This window comes from Portunus trituberculatus, chromosome 46 (genome assembly GCF_017591435.1).
Source record: "Portunus trituberculatus isolate SZX2019 chromosome 46, ASM1759143v1, whole genome shotgun sequence".
Lineage (NCBI taxonomy): Eukaryota > Metazoa > Arthropoda > Malacostraca > Decapoda > Portunidae > Portunus > Portunus trituberculatus.
Window position 1 is genome coordinate 13779193 of NC_059300.1, and position 20348 is coordinate 13799540.

The 20348-nt window shown below is 39.1% G+C and overlaps 1 protein-coding gene across 15 annotated transcripts in view; it reads right to left on the reverse strand.

Annotated features, from left to right (window-relative positions):
* Positions 1 to 20348, reverse strand: part of LOC123520093 — a 56092-nt gene that overhangs the window by 7384 nt on the left and 28360 nt on the right. For 12 of the 15 annotated variants that reach the window (XR_006679168.1, XM_045281989.1, XM_045281990.1 and 9 more), the window contains 10 exons: positions 15430 to 16023; positions 14482 to 14646; positions 13685 to 13901; positions 13082 to 13205; positions 12551 to 12763; positions 11889 to 12021; positions 2023 to 2100; positions 1356 to 1655; positions 905 to 1018; positions 401 to 550 (listed from right to left, as the gene is read on the reverse strand). Coding sequence is in view for 14 of the 15 variants with exons in the window: in XM_045281989.1 (XP_045137924.1) it covers positions 401 to 550; positions 905 to 1018; positions 1356 to 1655; positions 2023 to 2100; positions 11889 to 12021; positions 12551 to 12763; positions 13082 to 13205; positions 13685 to 13901; positions 14482 to 14646; positions 15430 to 16023 (2088 nt within the window). In the remaining variant the exon portion in view is untranslated. The remainder of the gene's footprint in view (positions 1 to 400; positions 551 to 904; positions 1019 to 1355; positions 1656 to 2022; positions 2101 to 11888; positions 12022 to 12550; positions 12764 to 13081; positions 13206 to 13684; positions 13902 to 14481; positions 14647 to 15429; positions 16024 to 20348) is intronic. The other 3 variants (XM_045281988.1, XM_045281995.1, XM_045281996.1) reach the window with 2 other exon arrangements.

A 20348-nucleotide genomic window follows, 5' to 3' on the forward strand; every position in this document is an offset into this window, starting at 1 on the left:
TATGCTGGCATACATGACAGGCAAGTTGGTGTCTTATCAAGCTATTGATTTTCTACACATATACAATATACAAGGGTTTCACAGGTATGATTACAAAGGAATAATAAATAAATACAAAACATGTCAGTAGAAAACCAGCCTCTACCAATGAAATCAAGCACTAGTAGAAAACCAGCCTCTACCAATGAAATCAAGCACTACAAAATAATACTTTCATTTGATCATCCTCCACATAATGATTTGAAGCAATTAATTTATCAATGTATTACAAATCCCTCAGAAAACCTGCAGGCACCCACACTTATCATTTCACATATAAAGTAATGAAGTGCTAAGTCTCAAACAATTACAATTTGTTTTATAGAAAACTGGACAAATATCAAGTTGTTTCCTGACTTACATGGGCTACAAGACTGTGGTGAAGGGAGTTGAGCAGGAGAGGGGAGGCCACATCCTCACATGCCTGTGCCTGCAGTACTTCAGTGCTCTCCCTCACAGCAGAGGCCACAAGAGTCTCAAAGGTGAGGTACTCTGTGTCATTGTTCAGAGGCTGCAAGTACAAATATGTGCCATGTGGCAAGAATAATTGCTAAGAAATATGCCACTAACAATTACAAAAATTGCAGAGAAAGAGAGAGAGAGAGAGAGAGAGAGAGAGAGAGAGAGAGAGAGAGAGAGAGAGAGAGAGAGAGAACAGATTGAATAGTCTACACTATGCCTACACCTTCACTATTTAAGTATACCAACAACACATTACTTTATCACCAATACCCTGCCTAAACACACAATAGAGTGGAGTTGGAGTTCATAATGCTGTGGATAATGTGAAGTAGTATAGCAAAACAAAACAGCAGTTGAAACCTAAGGAGCAGTTACAATCTGAAATTTATCTTTATTTACTCACATGGATGAGGTTATGGGCATCCTCAGGGGATGAGCCAGCAGTGTCTGGCTGGTTTGGGAGTTTACTGGGCCCTGCCTCTTCCTCCACCCCTCGTCTCACCCAGTCTTCCACCACCTACATACATGTAAAAAATTTAAGAAAAATTACAGGAATATGAATGAAAAATGTAGTTAATGATATGGCTGTGATGTCCTGCCTTGGAAAATCTGGAAATTTTTAGAGCTTCCAAGATGCTACAAGCCATGGCATCACATCATGATGGTCTTCAGTCCTTCACATGATAAATTCAAGACTAAACTGAATGACATTACTGACAGAGAGAGAGAGAGAGAGAGAGAGAGAGAGAGAAACTGAATGAGAGAGAGAGAGAGAGAGAGAGAGAGAGAGAGAGAGAGAGAGAGAGAGAGAGAGAGAGAGAGAGAGAGAGAGAGAGAGAGAGAGAGAGACACACCTCCTGTCTGCTGGCCAGGTGAGAATCATTAAACACAAGGTGATCATACAGGGAGCTCTCTGAATTAGCAACACTGCGAGTGCTTTCCCCTCCCTGCGTGGTGGGGGGGTTGGAGAGGTTGTGGTGGCCATGTGGTGGGAAGTCATGGTAGTTGTGGTCGTAGTGAGGGCCAGAGTGAAGGGGTGGTGGCTGGGGGTACTGTGGCCGGGCACCAGAGTTCACGTCCCCCGGGGGTGCAGGAGGGGCTGCCACTGCTCCGCCAGGACTGAGGCTCAGGTTCTTTACATTGCGGTACAAAGCCTGTTAGCAAGGGAGGCAGGGGGGGTGGAACAGAAGGGGCAGGTGGGAGGCAGGAAAGGATGGAGAGTAAGCTTTGTGATCTAAACTGGCAAGTGTGATGAACACAAACATGTCCATTCATAAAAAAAAAAAGCCAAGATAAAATACAAAGATTGGATATAAAGAATGTCTGTATTTTCTGTGGATAAGAATTTAATAAATAACATCATTAGATATACTTTTGCACTCACTTTGTGAAGAATATTTCAAGGTATTTTTTTTAAGAAGTAATATTAATATTATATTTCCTTTCACAACTCATTCTTCATTCAGCAACATTCATGACTTGTTAACACTCCACACAACAAAGAAGTAGCAAGATCCTCACCCTGTTGTCCTCATCCTCAGAAGTCAGGCCACTTTCGCTGACCTCTGACCCCGACAGGTCCACCACACTCACATTCTCCTGATAGAGAAACACAACTTTAGGGACCAACACAGCCAATGTAACACTGCATGCACTTGATCATTGATGTGTGGGAAGGATTCAGCAGTAATAATTCAAAGAAACCATCTAAATTGTGACAATGAGTGACACTTCCACACATGCACGTTTGTACATACATACACACACACACACACACACATATATTGGAGTAGCATTTCACTACATGGACAAAGAAATGATGAAGAAATTGATAAGTACTATAATAAGACCCAGATTGGAATATGCAGGAGTAGTGTGGACCCCTCATAAAAAGACACACATAAGGAAATTGGAAAGGCTACAAAAAATAGCTACAAGAATGGTTCCAGAATTTGAAGGGATGACATATGAGGAGAGACTAAAGGCTATGGATCTACCAACCCTGGAACAAAGAAGGGAGAGAGGAGACCTGGTACAAGTTTATAAATTGATCAACGGAATGGACCAAGTGGATAATGAGAAACTGATCCTGAGAGAAGAATATGACATCCGAAGCGCAAGATCGCATAGTAAAAAGCTGAGAAAAGGAAGATGTCTGAGAAATATTAAAAAAACATAGTTTCCCGCAGAGATGCATTGAGACATGGAACAGTTTAAATGAAGAAGTAGTGTCTGCAACAAGTGTGCATACTTTTAAAGTAAGATTGGATAAGTGTAGATATGGAGACGGGGCCACACGAGCATGAAGCCCAGGTCCTGTAAAACTACAACTAGGTAAATACAACTAGGTAAAAACACACACACACATACACACACACACACACACACATTTTTTTTTTTTTTTTTTTTCATGAAAACAGTGTTACAAAATCATGAGTGAGAAAGAGATTCCATCTAAATGCAGGTATGAGACACGGGAAAGAATGAAAGCTAATGATGACTATGTTGGTGAGGGAGAAAGAGCATTCAAAGGCTTTGATACGGCGCATACTTCACTATTTGATAGAGTGTTGACTATCGAACGTAAATTAGATAAACTGATAAAGGAGAGTATGGGAATGAAAGAGAATGAAGAACAGGATAAAGAGCTCCAGAAATTGAAAGAAAGGATAAAAAGAGTGGAAGAAAATTAAACTAGGCTAAGAACTGGAAATGAAGAATTAAAAGTGCAAATAGCTAACTACAAGAAATTGATGGAAAAAGGACTCAGTAAAGCTGAGAAAGAAAAAGAGAAGCTGAAAGATCTAGTTAACAAAGAAGAAGAAAGAGTACAATACGTGATTAAAAAACAAGTACAGGTATGGAGAATCCAAGATAAGAAAGACAAGGAATCATTTCAGGAAGTATTTCAAGACCAGTTAAAAGAAAGAGATGAAAATATGACAAACAAAATGATAGGAGTCCTGAAGAAAAAAGAAAATTTAATAAGAGAAATTGTGGAAAAAAAAAAAAAAGAGTGTACAGTAAGTCCTCGTTTTACACTAGTTTAGTATACGATAAATTCGCAGATACGATAATTGACAATTACTACCATTTTTTCAATTTACGATAAAAAATCGCACTTACGATATTTGAAATTCTCGCCGCCTGTGATTGAGGTGCTGCACTGCAACCAAGTCTGACCAACAACAAACCAGTCACTTTCGCGCCAGCACGACGAATAACAATGAGACTGTGCTCGGTGATTTACTTACATTATTCTCTGCATTTAAGACCAATTCCAGTCCAAAATGTCACCGAAACATAATTTGGATCTTGGTGAAGAAGTGGGTAAGGGTGAACAAGCCAGGAAAAGTTTAATGTTGGAAACGAAGCTTTTTTTTTTCTTTCTTTTCTTTTAACGTAGGGAAGAGGGCCAGCCAAGGGCAAAAAAAAGAAAGTTAGAAAAAGGCTCACTTGAGCGCTGGCTCTCCAAAGACTTCAAAAAGTGCCAAAACCGTCAGCCAGAATTAGGGGAGCAAATGCCTCGATACCTCCCTCTTAAAAGAAGACAAGTTGTAGGAATTTGGAAATACAGATGCAGGGAGGGAGTTCCAGAGTTTACCAGTGAAAGGGATGAATGATTGAGCTTACTGGTTAGCTCTTGCATTAAAGAGTTGGACAGAATAGGGATGAGAGAAAAAAGAAAGCCTTGTGCAGTGTGGCCACAGGAGGAGGGGAGGCATGCAGTTAGCAAGATCAGTAGAACAGTTACCATGAAAATAGCGATGAAATATAGAAAGGGATGCAACATTTCGGCGGTGAGAAAGAGACTGAAGACAGTTAGTCAGAGGAACGGAGTTGATGAGACGAAGAGTTTTCGATTCTACCCTATCAAGCAAAGCTGTGTGACTGGAACCCCGCAAACATGCGAAGAGTACTCCATACAGGGACGGATAAGGCCCTTATACAGAGTAAGCAGTTGGAGGGGCGAGAAAAACTGCCGGAGACGCCTCAGAACACCTAATTTCATAGAAGCTGTTTTAGCAAGAGACGAGATGTGAAGTTTCCAGTTAAGATTATGAGCAAAGGACAGACCGAGGATATTCATTGTGGAAGAAGGAGACAGTTGAGTGTCACTGAAGAAGAGGGGATAGTTGTCTGGAAGGTTGTGTTGAGTTGATAGATGGAGGAATTGAGTTTTTGAGGCATTGAAAACTACTAGATTTTCTCTGCCCCAATCGGAAATCTTAGAAAGATCGGAAATCAGGCATTCCATGGTGTCCCCACGTGATCTGTTGATTTCCTGAAGGGTTGGACGTCTCTGAAAGAACGTGGAAAGATGTAGGGTGGTATCATCAGCGTAGGAGTGGATAGGGCAAAAAGTTTGGTTAAGAAGGTCATTAATGAATAATAGAAAGAGAGTGGGTGACAGGACAGAACCCTGAGGAACACCACTATTAATAGGTTTAGGAGAACAGTAGCCGTCTACCACAGCAGCAATAGAGCGGTCAAAAAGGAAACTTGAGATAAAGTTGCAGAGAGAAGGATAGAAGCCGTAGGAGGGCAGTTTTGAAATCAAAGCTTTATGCCAGACTCTATCAAAAGCTTTTGATATGTCTAACGCAACAGCAAAAGTTTCACCGAAATCTCTAAAAGAGGATGACCAAGACTCAGTAAGAAAAGCCAGAAGATCACCAGTAGAGTGACCTTGACGGAAGCCATACTGGCGATCAGACAGAAGATTGTGAAGTGACAGATGTTTGAGAATCTTCCTATTCAGGATAGATTCAAAACTTTAGACAAGCAAGAGATTAAAGCTATAGGACGGTAGTTTGAGGGGTTAGAACGGTCACCCTTTTTAGGAACAGGCTGAATGTAGGCGAACTTTCAGCAGGAAGGAAAGGTACAAGTCGATAGACAAAGTTAGAAGAGTTTGGCCAGGCAAGGTGCAAGCACAGAAGCACAGTTTTTGAGAACAATAGGAGGGACCCCATCAGGTCCATAAGCCTTCCGAGGGTTTAGGCCAGCAAGGGCATGGAAAACATCATTACAAAGAATTTTGATTGTAGACATGAAATAGTCAGAGGGAGGAGGAGAGGAGGACAAGCCCAGAATTGTCCAAGGTGGAGTTGTGAGCAAAGTTTGAGAAAAGAGTTCAGCTTTAGAGACAGAAGAGATGGCAGTGGTGCCATTAGGATGAAATAAAGGAGGAAAGATGAAGAAGTGAAGTTATTTGAGATGTTTTTTGCTAGATGCCAGAAGTCATGAGGAGAGTTTGAGTTTGAAAGATTTTGACATTTCCTATTTATGAAAGAGTGTTTGGCAAGTTGAAGAACAGACTTGGCATGATTCCGGGCAGAGATATAAAGTGCATGAGATTCAGGAGATGGAAGGCTCAAGTACCTTTTGTGGGCAACCTCTCTATCATGTATAGCATGAGAACAGGCTGAGTTAAACCAAGGTTTAGAAGGTTTAGGTTGAGAAAAAGAATGAGGAATGTACGCCTCCATGCCAGATACTAACACCTCTGTTATGCGTTCAGCACACAGAGATAGGTCTCTGACACGGAAGCAATAATCATTCCAGGGAAAATCAGCATAATACCTCCTCAGGTCCCGCCAACTGGCAGAGGCACAACGCCAGAGGCACCTTCACTTTGGGGGATCCTGCGGAGGGATTGGAAAAATAGGACAAGATACAGAAATGAGATTGTGATCGGAGGAGCCCAACGGAGATGAAAGGGTGACAGCATAAGCAGAAGGGTTAGAAGTGAGGAAGATATCAAGAATGCTGGACGTGTCTCCAAGACGGTCAGGAATACGAGTAGGGTGTTGCACCAGTTGCTCTAAGTCATGGAGGATAGCAAAGTTGAAGGCTAGTTCACCAGGGTGATCAGTGAAGGGAGAGGAGAGCCAAAGCTGGTGGTGAACATTGAAATCTCCGAGAATGGAAATCTCAGCGAAAGGGTAGAGGGACAGAATGTGCTCCACTTTAGAAGTTAAGTAGTCAAAGAAATTACTATAGTCAGAAGAGTTAGGGGAGAGATAAACAGCACAGATGAATTTAGTTTGAGAGTGAGCTTGATATAGTCAAGAGAAAAGAACTTGGGGAAGGCTCGTCAGCTATAAGCCGTTCCCTGAATTTACCACAGTTGCTACTGTTTTGAGGAATGCTTCAAGTGTTAAGGAGGCAGCAGCTAATGCTTCAAGCCTGCAGGTAAAATTGTTGACAAAACATCGGGAACCCATTATGGATCGGATGGAGGGTTTACTTAAAATTTTGATAGACAGCCAAACACGCCAGCATGCCCCAGCCTCGTTGAGCCTCATTTCAGAAAAGGCCCTGTCTATTATTGAAACCTTGAAGGTTGAGATGGATGTTTGTTTACTTTTTTCGATTGACTTTCATACTGAGCTGGAACTTATTCCTATCTAACACATGTTAAAACGGGTTTGGTTTACACTAATTTCGGTTTACAATAGGTTTTTGAGGAACACATTTCTAGTGTAAAACGAGGACTTACTGTAATTATTTTTGGACTGAAAGAAAATTAAATATAGACCAAGAAGGGAAAAGGACGAAATGAAATCAGTAAAAGACCTACTAAAACATCTAAATGACAAGGATAGACAGAACTTAGAAGAGGAAGTAGAAGAAATCCATAGAATGGGACCATATCAAGAAGGAACAGTGAGACCAATTAAGATATTACTAAAATCACAAGCAGCAGCAGAAGAAGTACTATACAGAAAAACAAAACTCAGAGAAACAGAAGGTTGCAAAGAGTTTGGGGAAGGAAAATCAGAAATGCTGTATATTAAGATACATATTAATGAAAAGGAGTTAACAATCACTGGAACATATGTGCCACCAAAAACAAACTCATGGACTAACCAAGAATATAAAGACGTGATAAATGACACAATAAGAAGTCTTACAAGAATCATTAAAGAAAGGAGAAAAGTTATATTGGTAGGAGATTTCAACTGTAAGGAGGTGGACTGGGAAAATTATGAAAGTGGTATGGGGGAAGATGCCTGGGGAGATATAGATTCCTGAACCTAATGATAGATAATTTGATGGTCCAAAGAGTAAAGGAAAACACAAGATTCAGAGGAAACGATGAGCCGGCGAGATTGGACCTAGTTTTTACAAGGGATATACAAATTAACGATGATATAAGATATAAGTGCCCATTGGGAAAGAGTGACCATATAATATTAGAAATGGATATAGAAGAAGGAAAGGAAGATAGAGATGAATCATACAAAGGAGACCGATTAAATTACAGAAAGGCTGATATTGAGAATCTCAAGAACTATTTTAAAACGTAAACTGGGAGGAGATGGAAAACTCATTAACGGTTCAAGAGAAATATAACTTATTTTGGAAATATACAAAACTGGGGTCAGGAATATGTCCTGAAATATAGACCTAAAGAAGAAGGAAAGAAAGATTGGTTTAATGCAAGATGTGCTAGGGCAAAGGAGAAACGAGATGGAGCATGGAAAAGGTGGAGAAGAAACAGAAATCCAGAAAATAAGGAAAACTTCAAACAGCAAGAAATGAATATGCTAAGGTGAGAAAGGAAGAAGAAAGAACTATGAAAAGGACATTGTCGAAAAATGTAAGGAACAACCAAAATTGTTCTACAGATTCATAAATGGAAAAATAAGACAAAAAGAAACAATAGAAAGGTTAAAAGGAGAAATGGAATGGTGGAAGACCCAAAAAGTATGGCAGAACTGTTAAATAGTAAATTTCAGGAGGTCTTTACTAAGGAATCCAAATTTGAAAGACCACAGGGTAATAGAGACTGTCCATATGAAAGAGATTAAAGCAACCAAGCTTGAAATAAAAAAGTTGATGACGGAACTAGATGAGGAAAAGGCAATGGGACCGGATGAAGTCTCAGGCAGAATACTAAAAAGAATGTAGGGAAGAACTAGCAAGTCCATTATACAACATCATAAAATGCTCAATAGAAAATGGAACAGTGCCAGTGGAGTGGAAAAGGGCTGAGGTGGTTCCCATATATAAGAGCGGAAGGAAGGAAGAACCTTTAAATTACAGACTGGTATCACTAACTAGTGTAATATGCAAGATGTGTGAAAGAGTAATAAAGAAACAATGGATTTATTTTCTTGAAGACAACAAATCATTATCAAATAGCCAATTTGGTTTTAGAAAAGGTTGGTCATGTGTAACAAATTTATTGAGTTTCTACTCTAGAATAGTTGATAAAGTACAAGAGAGAGAGGATGGATTGACTGTATTTATTTAGATCTAAAAAGGCATTTGATAAAGTGCCACATGAAAGATTACTATGGAAGTTATAGAAGGGTGGCTTAAAAGGAAGCACATTGAGATGGATGAAGAATTACTTGAGGGGGAGAGAAATAAGGACGATAGTTAAAAAATATGAAGTCCAAGTGGTGAACAGTAGACAGCGGAGTGCCACAGGAGTCAGTATTGGTGCCAATACTTTTCTCGTATATATAAATGACATGCCAGAGGGAGTGAACAGCTACATAAATCTGTTTGCGGACGATGCAAAACTGTGCAGAGTCATTAAACAAAAAGAGGATTGTGAAATACTACAGGAAGACTTAAACAAGATCTGGAAATGGAGCAAAAAATGGGAGATGGAATTCAATGTGGACAAAAGCCATGTCATGGAAATGGGAAAAAGTGAAAGACGACCAGTGGGAATCTATAAGATGGGAGATGGAGTAGAACTAGAAAAAGTAAAAAAGGAAAAGGACTTGGGAGTGACAATGGAAGAAAATAATCAACCGGTAAGCCATATTGATAGAATTTTCAGAGAGATATAATTTGCTAAGGAATATTGGATTAGCATTTCACTATATGGACAAGGAAATGATGAAGAAATTGATAAGTACTAAAATAAGACCTAGATTGGAATATGCAGGAGTTGTGTGGACTCCATAAAAAGAAACACATAAGAAAATTGAGAGACTACAAAAATGGCTACAAGAATGGTTCCAGAATTTAAAGGGATGACATATGAGGAGAGACTAAAGGCTATGGATCTACCAACCTGGAACAGAGAAGAGAGAGATCTGATACAAGTTTATAAATTGATTAACGGAATGGATGAAGTGGATAATGAGAAACTAATCCTGAGAGAAGAATATGACATTAGAAGCACAAGATCGCATGGTAAGAAACTGAGAAAGGGAAGATGTCTGAGAGATGTTAAAAAATTTAGTTTCCCGCAAAGATGTGTTGAGACTTGGAACAGTTTGAGTGAGGAAGTGATGTCAGCAAAGAGTGTACACAGTTTTAAAGAAAAATTGGATAAGGGTAGATATAGAGACGGGGCCACACGAGCATAAAGTCCAGGCCCTGTAAAACTACAACTAGGTAAATACAACTAGGTAAATACACACACCCAAAAAGTATGGCAGAAATGTTAAATAGTAAATTTCATGAGGTCTTTACTAAGGAATCCAAATTTGAAAGACCACAGGGTAATAGAGAGACTGTCTATATGAAAGAGATTAAAGTAACCAAGCTTGAAATAAAAAAGTTGATGACGGAATTGGATGAGGAAAAGGCAATGGGACCGGATGAAGTCTCAGGCAGAATACTGAAAGAATGTAGGGAAGAACTAGCAAGTCCAATATACAACATCATAAAATGCTCAATAGAAAATGGAACAGTGCCAGTGGAGTGGAAAAGAGCTGAGGTGGTTCCCATATATAAGAGCAGAAGGAAGGAAGAACCTTTAAATTACAGGCGGTATCACTAACTAGTGTAATATGCAAGATGTGTGAAAAAGTAATAAAGAAGCAATGGATCGAGTTTCTTGAAGACAACAAAATATTATCAAATAGCCAATTTGGTTTTAGAAAAGGTCGGTCATGTGTGACAAATTTATTGAGTTTCTACTCTAGAATAGTTGATAAAGTACAAGAGAGAGAGGATGGATTGACTGTATTTATTTAGATCTAAAAAAGGCTTTTGATAAAGTGCCACATGAAAGATTACTATGGAAGTTAGAGGAGAAGGGTGGCTTAAAAGGAAGCACATTGAGATGGATGAAGAATTACTTAAGGGGGAGAGAAATAAGGACGATAGTTAAAGATATGAAGTCCAAGTGGAGAACAGTAGATAGCGGAGTGCCACAGGGGTCAGTATTGGCACCAATACTTTTTCTCGTATATATAAATGACATGCCAGAGGAGTGAACAGCTACATAAATCTGTTTGCGGACGATGCGAAACTGTGCAGAGTCATTAAACAAAAAGAGGGTGAAATACTACAGGAAGACTTAAACAAGATCTGGAAATGGAGCAAAAAATGGGAGATGGAATTCAATGTGGACAAAAGCCATGTCATGGAAATGGGAAAAAGTGAAAGACGACCAGTGGGAATCTATAAGATGGGAGATGGAGTAGAACTAGAAAAAGTAAAAAAGGAAAAGGACTTGGGAGTGACAATGGAAGAAAATAATCAACCGGTTAGCCATATTGATAGAATTTTCAGAGAGACGTATAATTTGCTAAGGAATATTGGAGTAGCATTTCACTATATGGACAAGGAAATGATGAAGAAATTGATAAGTACTAAAATAAGACCTAGATTGGAATATGCAGGAGTTGTGTGGACTCCCATAAAAAAAACACATAAGAAAATTAGAGACTACAAAAATGGCTACAAGAATGGTTCCAGAATTTAAAGGGATGGCATATGAGGAGAGACTAAAGGCAATGGATCTACCAACCTTGGAGCAGAGAAGAGAGAGGGATCTGATACAAGTTTATAAATTGATTAACGGAATGGATGAAGTGGATAATGAGAAACTGATCCTGAGAGAAGAATATGACTTTAGAAGCACAAGATCGCATAGTAAGAAACTAAGGAAGGGACGATGTCTGAGAGATGTTAAAAATTTAGTTTCCATAAAGATGTGTTGAGACTTGGAACAGTTTGAGTGAGGAAGTGGTATCAGCAAAGAGTGTACATAGTTTTAAAGAAAAATTGGATAAGTGTAGATATGGAGACGGGACCACACGAGCATAAAGCCCAGGCCCTGTAAAACTACAACTAGGTAAATACAACTAGGTGAATACACACACACACACACACACACACACACACACACACACACACACACACACACACACACACTGCATAATGTAGTGGTCAGCATGCCTGGCTCATAAGAGAGAAGACCTGGTTTGAGTCCCAGGTGTGGGAAGGCAATGGATGAGCCTCTTTCTGTGCAGTCTCTATCTAGTATCAAGAATAGAGGCTGTAGACTCACTGTCCCAATGTGATGTGTGTGAGTGGTCACTACGAGCTCTGAGCTCTTTCTGTAGATAAGAGCAATAGCTGGTTGGGTGACCAGCAGATGACTGTAGGTGAATGACACACACCTGAGGGAGGGTGTTCTGGGGATGACTGTGGTGAGGCTGTGGCTGCCATGAGTCTCTCAGTGGGGCTGACAGAGACAAACCAGTGGTGCCTTCAGCACGTCTGCGGCTGCTTCCTCTGATGTTGGCATTCACTCTATGGAGATTTACATTACTGTCAGGAAAATATTTAGTGTTGCATCTTATTCATCAAATGATAATAAACATTGGTTTAGTCAATGTAGAAAAGTTATATATCAACTTAATATGATCACTGCAACTTTACATGAATATCATAAAAAAGAGAATCACGGACTCCTGATAATAACATGTGATGAGAGGATTACATGAGAGAAAAGTGAGAGAGATAAAATAAAACAAAGTTGTTGAAAACAACAAATGATCAGAGAAGTATATACATGTCTGGTGAAACAGACAAAATGTACCAAGAATAGGAAAGAGAATATGATTTGTAAATAACAAAATAAAATAAGTAGTGATGGAAAAGAGGAAGCAGAAGAGATGATGTGGAAATGGCAGAAGAGAAGGAATTAAAGTATAAATAGAAGTGAAGAAATACAAATCAAGAAGAAAAGCACTAAATAACAAGAACAAGAATGGTGAAGGTGGAAATACACCCTGAGGAGGCATAAGTGATGGATGGCTAGTGTGGTGGAGGGACTGACCCATGAGTGGAGGGTCGGTGGGGCTGGGTGGCCAGGTCATGCAGCAAGGCTACAGCCACATGCTGGTCTGTGTGCACGGTGATCTCTGATGCATGGCGGAACAATTGAAGCAGAAACTCTGGCTGGTTGGCGTGGCGGCGGATTAGTGCCTCTGCTTCACGCAACACCTCCAGCGTCACCCCAGCAGTGTTGGTGCCCTCGCCTCCACCCTCACTGTGGGGAAAGTCATTATTGACATCTTGCTTTAATCTTATAATATTCCAACTATTACTTGGTGTGGAGAACAGTGACTGTATCAATACAATTTATTCTAGAACTGTACAGTGAGACTGGAAAATACCACACAGTTTGGTGGGCCACCACACACTGAAAAGGATTATGCATTAAAGAATGCATAAAGTTTCCACAATAAGAATAATGATAGTTATGACAAAATTCATGACTGCTGTAAGTCACAGAACTATTGAAAATTAAATCCTTGCACCATCAAAAGGCTTTACCTCTATGCAAGCCTACAATCTAAGGACTCACCTGTCACTAGTATTGGCACGGGCACTGTTGTAGTTGAGATAGCCCCGGTTCCTTCCACCTGAGCCTCGCTCCTGAGATGGCAGGTTCCTCTCGCTGCACTTTGAGGCTGACCACAAGTCGCCTGCTGGAAGTAAAAATAGACTCGTCAAAAAACTTTCATGCACGACAATAATAAAAACCACTACGAGGAAGTAATAACTAATAGCTATTAACAATTATTTATCTAAAAAATGCAGTGGTTGCCATATGATTACTTGATGCTATGACTAAACTGTATCTGAGCAAACTGATAGCCTTAAATCTGTATATATAAGCTCAGGGAATTAAATTTAATAACATCACTGGTACAGGTACTCTTCCTCTATCATTCATCCATCACAGCTTAACTTTAACAAACTCATGAAAATTGCATAAACCACAAAATAAAAGTGTCAAAATTCTATTCAACAAATAAAATAATAAATAAATAAATAAATAAATAAATAAAATGGCTTACAGAACAATACAAATCATTATATCATAAATCTCAGCAGCATTTCTTGTTCACAAGGTATACAGTATAAACAATAACTAAAATGTCCTCACTAGTAAAGAAGAGCTCACTTTGTTTGTTCCTGTTGTTTGCCTTGTGCTTGTTCTGGCCGAGCAGGTGCTTGGAGCTGGAAGCCACAGGGTTTCTCACTCTGGGATTGGTGGCACCCTGGGGATTATTGATGTGGGGATTGGGCATTCTGGCCCGAGCTCCTGCCCCACAGTTAGTGTTGTTGTGGCCGACAGAAACGTTGAACCGTTTGTCCTCTCCTCGTATGCCCTCCCGCCCCTGAAGAAGCAACACATAACTCATCTCATGATGCAATCTTTAAGAGTCTGTCTATTCAGAGCATTCACAATGCTTCTCAGAATTCTCTGTTCAAAGTTCCTCAAACACACAGCCTACTGATGTGGTACCAATCCTCATAATACATACCACATCTATTAACTACAATCACTTCATTCTCATATACTCGTATATCAACCTATAACCACTTCACTTAACTCCAAAGATTAGCTTACAATATCACCACTGTTTTTCATCATGTACTCATCATTTTAAGAGACAGTCAAGTCCATCAAGTTCATCCAGTACTAAGAAATTTCAATGCTGATGACTTTTCTTGGAATATGCTTTCTATGAATATCCATTCACAAATACTTGTGTAAGAAAAACAAACAAACAAACAACCACTGCAAGAGTAAAAGAACAATGATAAGAGAAGAAATAGTTGTAATGGCAAGGTGGGCTTTGGTTAGTGTTATGCATATGGGCATGCAAATAAACACATTTAACAAATTCATATAGAAGATAGCTATGATAAGTCACATTAAGTGTCATCAGTCTATAGGTGAGTGATGCGCCTTACTGGAAGTAGGGCAGAGGCAGCGCTGTGAGTGGGGACGGAGACTGAGGAGGTGGAGGGTGGGTGGATGTCACTGGTGTTGCTCTTGGTGGTGGTAGAGAGCAGGTTCTGGCGGGAATAGCTGCGGAAGTTATCCCAATAGTTGTTGGCACGTGTGCCTGGTGGAACCTGCCAGAGAGAGTAACAGAATTTAATAGTTTTTGTCACTACAAAACTAATATGGGAAAAAATATGACCATGTTGGGCATAATGGGATAACAAAAAAAAGCATCCAGCAAAATGGAAGGAAGTTGTTTTGTTTTAAAGTATATCAATGAGAAGGGAGAGAGGAGAATGAACAAATAAGAGAATGCAAGGGGGAAAACAGGGACAGGAATGAATAATACTTTTCTTTCAAGGCATTCTCTTGGAGACATTTTTTTCTATTTATCACTTTTTAGAGGGGGAGCAAAAAGAGAGAGAAACTTTGATGCATTTCCAGAGACATTATCCTGAAGACTTCCAAGTAAATGTTATTAATATGATGACATTAAATGTATTACCAATTAAAACCTTGATCAACTATCAATCCTCCTGAGTTTAGCTTGCAGGATGTGGAATCCTTTCACTTTGCTGTTGATACAAAACTGAATTCATTGACTATAAGCAATTTAATCTTCATTTCCAGCACATGGTGCACATAACTATTGCATATAGCAGTATTACTGAAAACATTTTGGAAAAAAAAAATGGCATTCATGTTTCATTTTTCTTTCTTTCTCATATTCTTGGCCTACAGCAATTAATCTTTATCATTTCTATTTGGGGCCTTAGGTGGTTATCCAAAAGACTTGACCATGGATCAGGTAAGCATTGCCTCATAAGCCATTCTCCACCAAGTTAGGTGATGACAGTAAAGGTGCAGGCAAATACAAGAGTAACTGAGATTGAAAGGGATGCAGAGTGGCTCACCTGGTTATTGAGCAAGTCAGTGGTCTGGTGATGCAGGGGGTGGGTGGAGGCAAGGGAGGCCCAGTGGTGTGCCTCTGGAGCTTGGGACTGGCTACCCTCCTCCCCCAAGCGACCCAGATGTAAAAGAGGGTGTGAGGGACTTCCTTCCAATGTTCCAGCCCCAGCTCCTGCTTCCAGAAGAGATCCTAAGGTATCAGTTGGTTGTTCTGTGCCCGGGGTGGGTGCCAGGGAGCCCCAGGTGCTCCCTGCTTGGTCTCGCAGATCTCCAAGGTGGCCATAGATAGGATTGGTAACACCAGTGGAAGGCATGCCCCCACCTTCACTTTGCTGCCGTAGGAACACAGAGAAGGAATCCTGTGGTGTCCTTGCAGCCCCTCCATCCTTCCCAGGACGCAGGCCACTGGGGTTTGCCAGGAGATTGTGGTGGTGAGGATAATGAGGTCGAGTGCTTCCATGGATCTCGTCTTCCTCCTCATTGTCTTCATCCTCTTCTTCCTCTTCACTTCTCCTGGCAGCTCCCCTCCCACCCTGACACAGGCCCTCCCCTACATCAGCCATGGCAGCAGAACCTGTCTGCTCTCTCCTCTCCAAAAGCTGCAACAAAAAAATAGACTAATTGTCAGAAAGCCTTACCCAGCCAATTCAAAGCCATGAGGTAGTTACTGTAGTGTGCTCCATTGTCTGCCCTTAAACACACACACACACACACACATGCCTGATGGCATATCTGGGAGGTTGCTAAATGAATGTAAGGATCAATTGTTGAACCCCGTATTTGATATTGTGGAAACCTCCATACAAACAGGATTAGTCCCGAAAGAGTGGAAAAGAGCTGACATTGTGCCTATATATAAGAATGGTAGTAGGATGGAACCACTAAATTATAGACCAGTATCGTTAACTAGTATATTGTGCAAGGTATGTGAAGAAGTAAAGCTAAGTGGAGTGAGTATCTAGAAAATGAAAACATTCTGAGTGAATGACAGTTTGGTTTCAGAAAAGGAAGATCGTGCGTATTCAATTTATTATGTTTTTATTCAAGAGTGACTGACATACTACAACACAGAGAGGGATGGGTGGATGCTATCTACCTGGACTTGAGAAAGGTCTTTGATAAAGTACCACACAATAGACTGATGTGGAAACTAAAGAAGATTGGAGGAGTAAATGATAAACTAGCAAAATGGATGGAAAATTACTTAATGGGAAGAGAAATGAGAACAGTGGTGAGAGGAAGGAAGTCTGAGTGGAAGAAGGTAACCAGTGGAGTTCCACAAGGGTCAGTGCTTGGTCCCATCATGTTTTTGATTTATGTTAATGATATGCCAGTAGGAATTGACAGTTACATGAACATGTTTGCGGACGATACTAAAATTATGAGGAGAGTAAAGAATGTGGAAGATTGTAACAAGTTACAGGAAGATCTTGATAAAATATATGAGTGGAGTAAGGAGTGGCAGATGGAATTTAATATAGACAAGACCCATGTTATGAAAATGGGAAGAAGTAGATACAGACCAAACTGGGATTACAGGCTGGGTGATGAGAAAATTAAAGAGACCAATGAGGAGAAAGACTTAGGAGTAACTGCAAAACACTTTGTCACCGGAGAAACACATTAACAAGATTTTTGGAAAACATATAACATGCTTCAAAATATTGGCCTTGCATTCCACTACCTAGATGAAGGAATGATGAAGAAGATATTATGTACCTTAATAAGACCCCAGTTAGAATATGCAGCTTGTGTCTGGTCACCGCATATGAAGAAAAATGTGAAGAAGGTAGAAAGGGTACAGAGGCTGGCAACAAGGATGGTACCAGGACTCAGGGAGTTAGACTATGAGGAAAGACTGAGGAAGCTGGGGCTGACCACATTAGAAGAGAGAAGAACAAGAGGAGACATGATAACTATGTATAAATTGGTGAACAAGATTGACATACTGGACAGAGAGTTGATAAAGGTGACCACAAGTAATCATCTCCGAGGACATGGAAAAAAGCTAATAAAAGACATCTGTCTAAATGACGTGAGAAAATACAGTTTCCCGCATCGTAGCATTGATAAGTGGAATAAACTGAGCAGTGATGTCGTTGACGCGGTGTGTGTCAATCAGATGAAAGAGAGATATGACAGGAATGGACAAGGAGACAGGACACAGAGAGCTTAGCTCAGGCCCTGTAATACACAAATAGGTAAATACAAATAGGTAAATACACACACACATACACACACACACACAAACACACACACACACACACAATTGCAAATGCCTAGTCCTATCCTAAAGTTATATCATACATAAAGAACCTTGACAAATTCAAATTAATCTCTCACTATGAATCTTTGAGGTACATATTCCTTTTCCCTATATTCTTTAATGTCTTGAACCTTTCTTACCAAAGTGTTTCATTCTAAGGTAATCTTTTGTTGTAGACTACCCTTAATATCTCCCTCAATTCTAGATTCAATAAAATCCAAACCCTCTCAGACTATTTCAAAACCTATTAATCTAACATATTCCACACCTCCATTTAAAATAGCATTTGATGTATAATTCATATATGCTGTCACTAGTGAATGAAGTCTGTCATATATTTGTCTATGTCCTTTTCTCTCAAATGTCACCTGTACTGAAATACAAGTTGACAAAGTTTAATTCATCAACTAATCATTTTTTAATTTCATGGAATGAGCTTCTCATGTTAAGCTATTTTTTTTTCTATCTGTTCTAAGGTTACCTTTCATCTCTATGAATGCTGAGAGCCTTTAACTCCCTTTAAAATCATGCAGTATGTCTGATTTATATATATATATATATATATATATATATATATATATATATATATATATATATATATATATATATATATATATATATATATATATATATATATATATATATATATATATATATATATATATATATATATATATATATATATATATATATATATATATATATATATATATATATATATATATATATATATATATATATATATAGTTCAGTATCATCTTTCTGTTATGCTAGCTATCACATGGAGTTCCTGGTATGGCATGGGTCTCTTGGATCTTCCCAGTTACTTTTACTTTTTCTTTTTTGGTTATCTAATTCATATGATTGCCTATGATCTTGTTGTTGCATGGTCATACTGTAATTTCTAACAATACAACTAACATGAAAATATATATTACATCATGCATTATGTTATCATTATGTGCACCATTATATTATGTGCTTTTATCAAATTTTACATTTCACCTCCACATAATCTGTCTGACTCTAGACACAATACTCTTATTCACTCTTTCAGACTTTGAAGATATAATATGTAGAATGTCTTGATTTCTAAGATAATATTCAACCATAAAATTATATTTTCTGTATTTTTTTTCTTTAGAGTATACTGCATAAATTATCTTTGTGATGTAGTACAATGTAGATCAATCCTCTCTCCCTCTAGAGGTTTGGATGTGGGGAACACATAAAATGCATTGGTTTGGCTGCCTCACTATAATGAAAATGTTATTGTGGTATGCAGATTACATTTGATATATTATAATATATTTAATTCTATTTCACACAGCAGTATATAGCAGGCTCTTCCTTAATGAAAGTTTCTTTATCTTCCTTTGGTGTGTTCATGTCAAAATGAAGAATTAAAAACATTGAAAAGAAAAACCAAGCATAATGATGCAAAATGAGTAGTAATGTTGATCTGCATTGTCTGAGGCCTCTTCTAAGAATTTTTCTGCTTCTTTGCAACTTTGATTCAGCAAGAAGAAAGATGGGAAATTGTACATCACAGATTATGCTACATTTCCATCACCTCTCCTATTTTTGTTTGTATGTATATCTGAGACCTATATTCAGTGGTAAATAATGGAATATCTTATATTTGTAACCATCTTACAGCCTGTTAAATTCTCTTTCCTCATTTCCTTTTAGAACATGTCAGTAAATCTTGTTTATTTCTATTATTCTTGCTCCTAAATTTCCTTCCAAGGAAAAGAGTTCTTGCTGCCCTCTCTTACCATTTATAGAGATGTCATTATGTGTGTTATGTATTGCTATTTTAATATATGTTCCCACATGATATCAGTTTATGTAAAATTCTAAGGCTAACTACCTATTATTGAAAAAAGAATGACCCAAACCATTCTAAACATTTATCATCTCTTACAGGAAAAGCAGTGTGATTTATACTTACTGCTATACAAATTGACATGAACAAACCAATAACCATAAAAAAGAAGACTATATAAATCATCAAGTACAGATAATGTAGTAACTATTTGCACACACACTGAATAATCTTTGTGTGAAAATTAAGGCAATATTTACAGATAAAGTAAGCAACTTGATGCACAACGCAAGACTAGCCTTAACCTTCAGCCAGTCTTGGGAGGCAGTTTATTACCGAAGCCAGGCTGAGAGTGATTACCACATGTCCCTCAGAATAAAGGTAATATCAACACCTGAGATAAGAGCAAGCAGATACTGAGAGGCAGGGAGCAAGACCACCACTCAGCAGGGAGAGTCAAGAAAGGACAGCAGGGGAGATGATTTTATTATACAGCCAATACAGTGAAAGTAAGACTTAACTGCTACTGACCAGAATATCTAAGAGCCCATCATGCAGAGGTGTGTGTGTGTGTGTGTGTGTGTGTGTGTGTGTGTGTGTGTGTGTGTGTGTGTGTGAACATGCAGCACTGGAAGAGACAAGCCAGTACAGTGTCATACCCTCCCCCAGGCACCTTTACCTCTAGCACCACAAACCAGACCTACAGCCAGCCAGTCAGGCCATCAATACAGTTTGCCACCAAGATCAAGGCACATGAGTAAACAGAGCTGGCAACCACAAACATAATGCTAAGTGGAGAGAGAGAGAGAGAGAGAGAGAGAGAGAGAGAG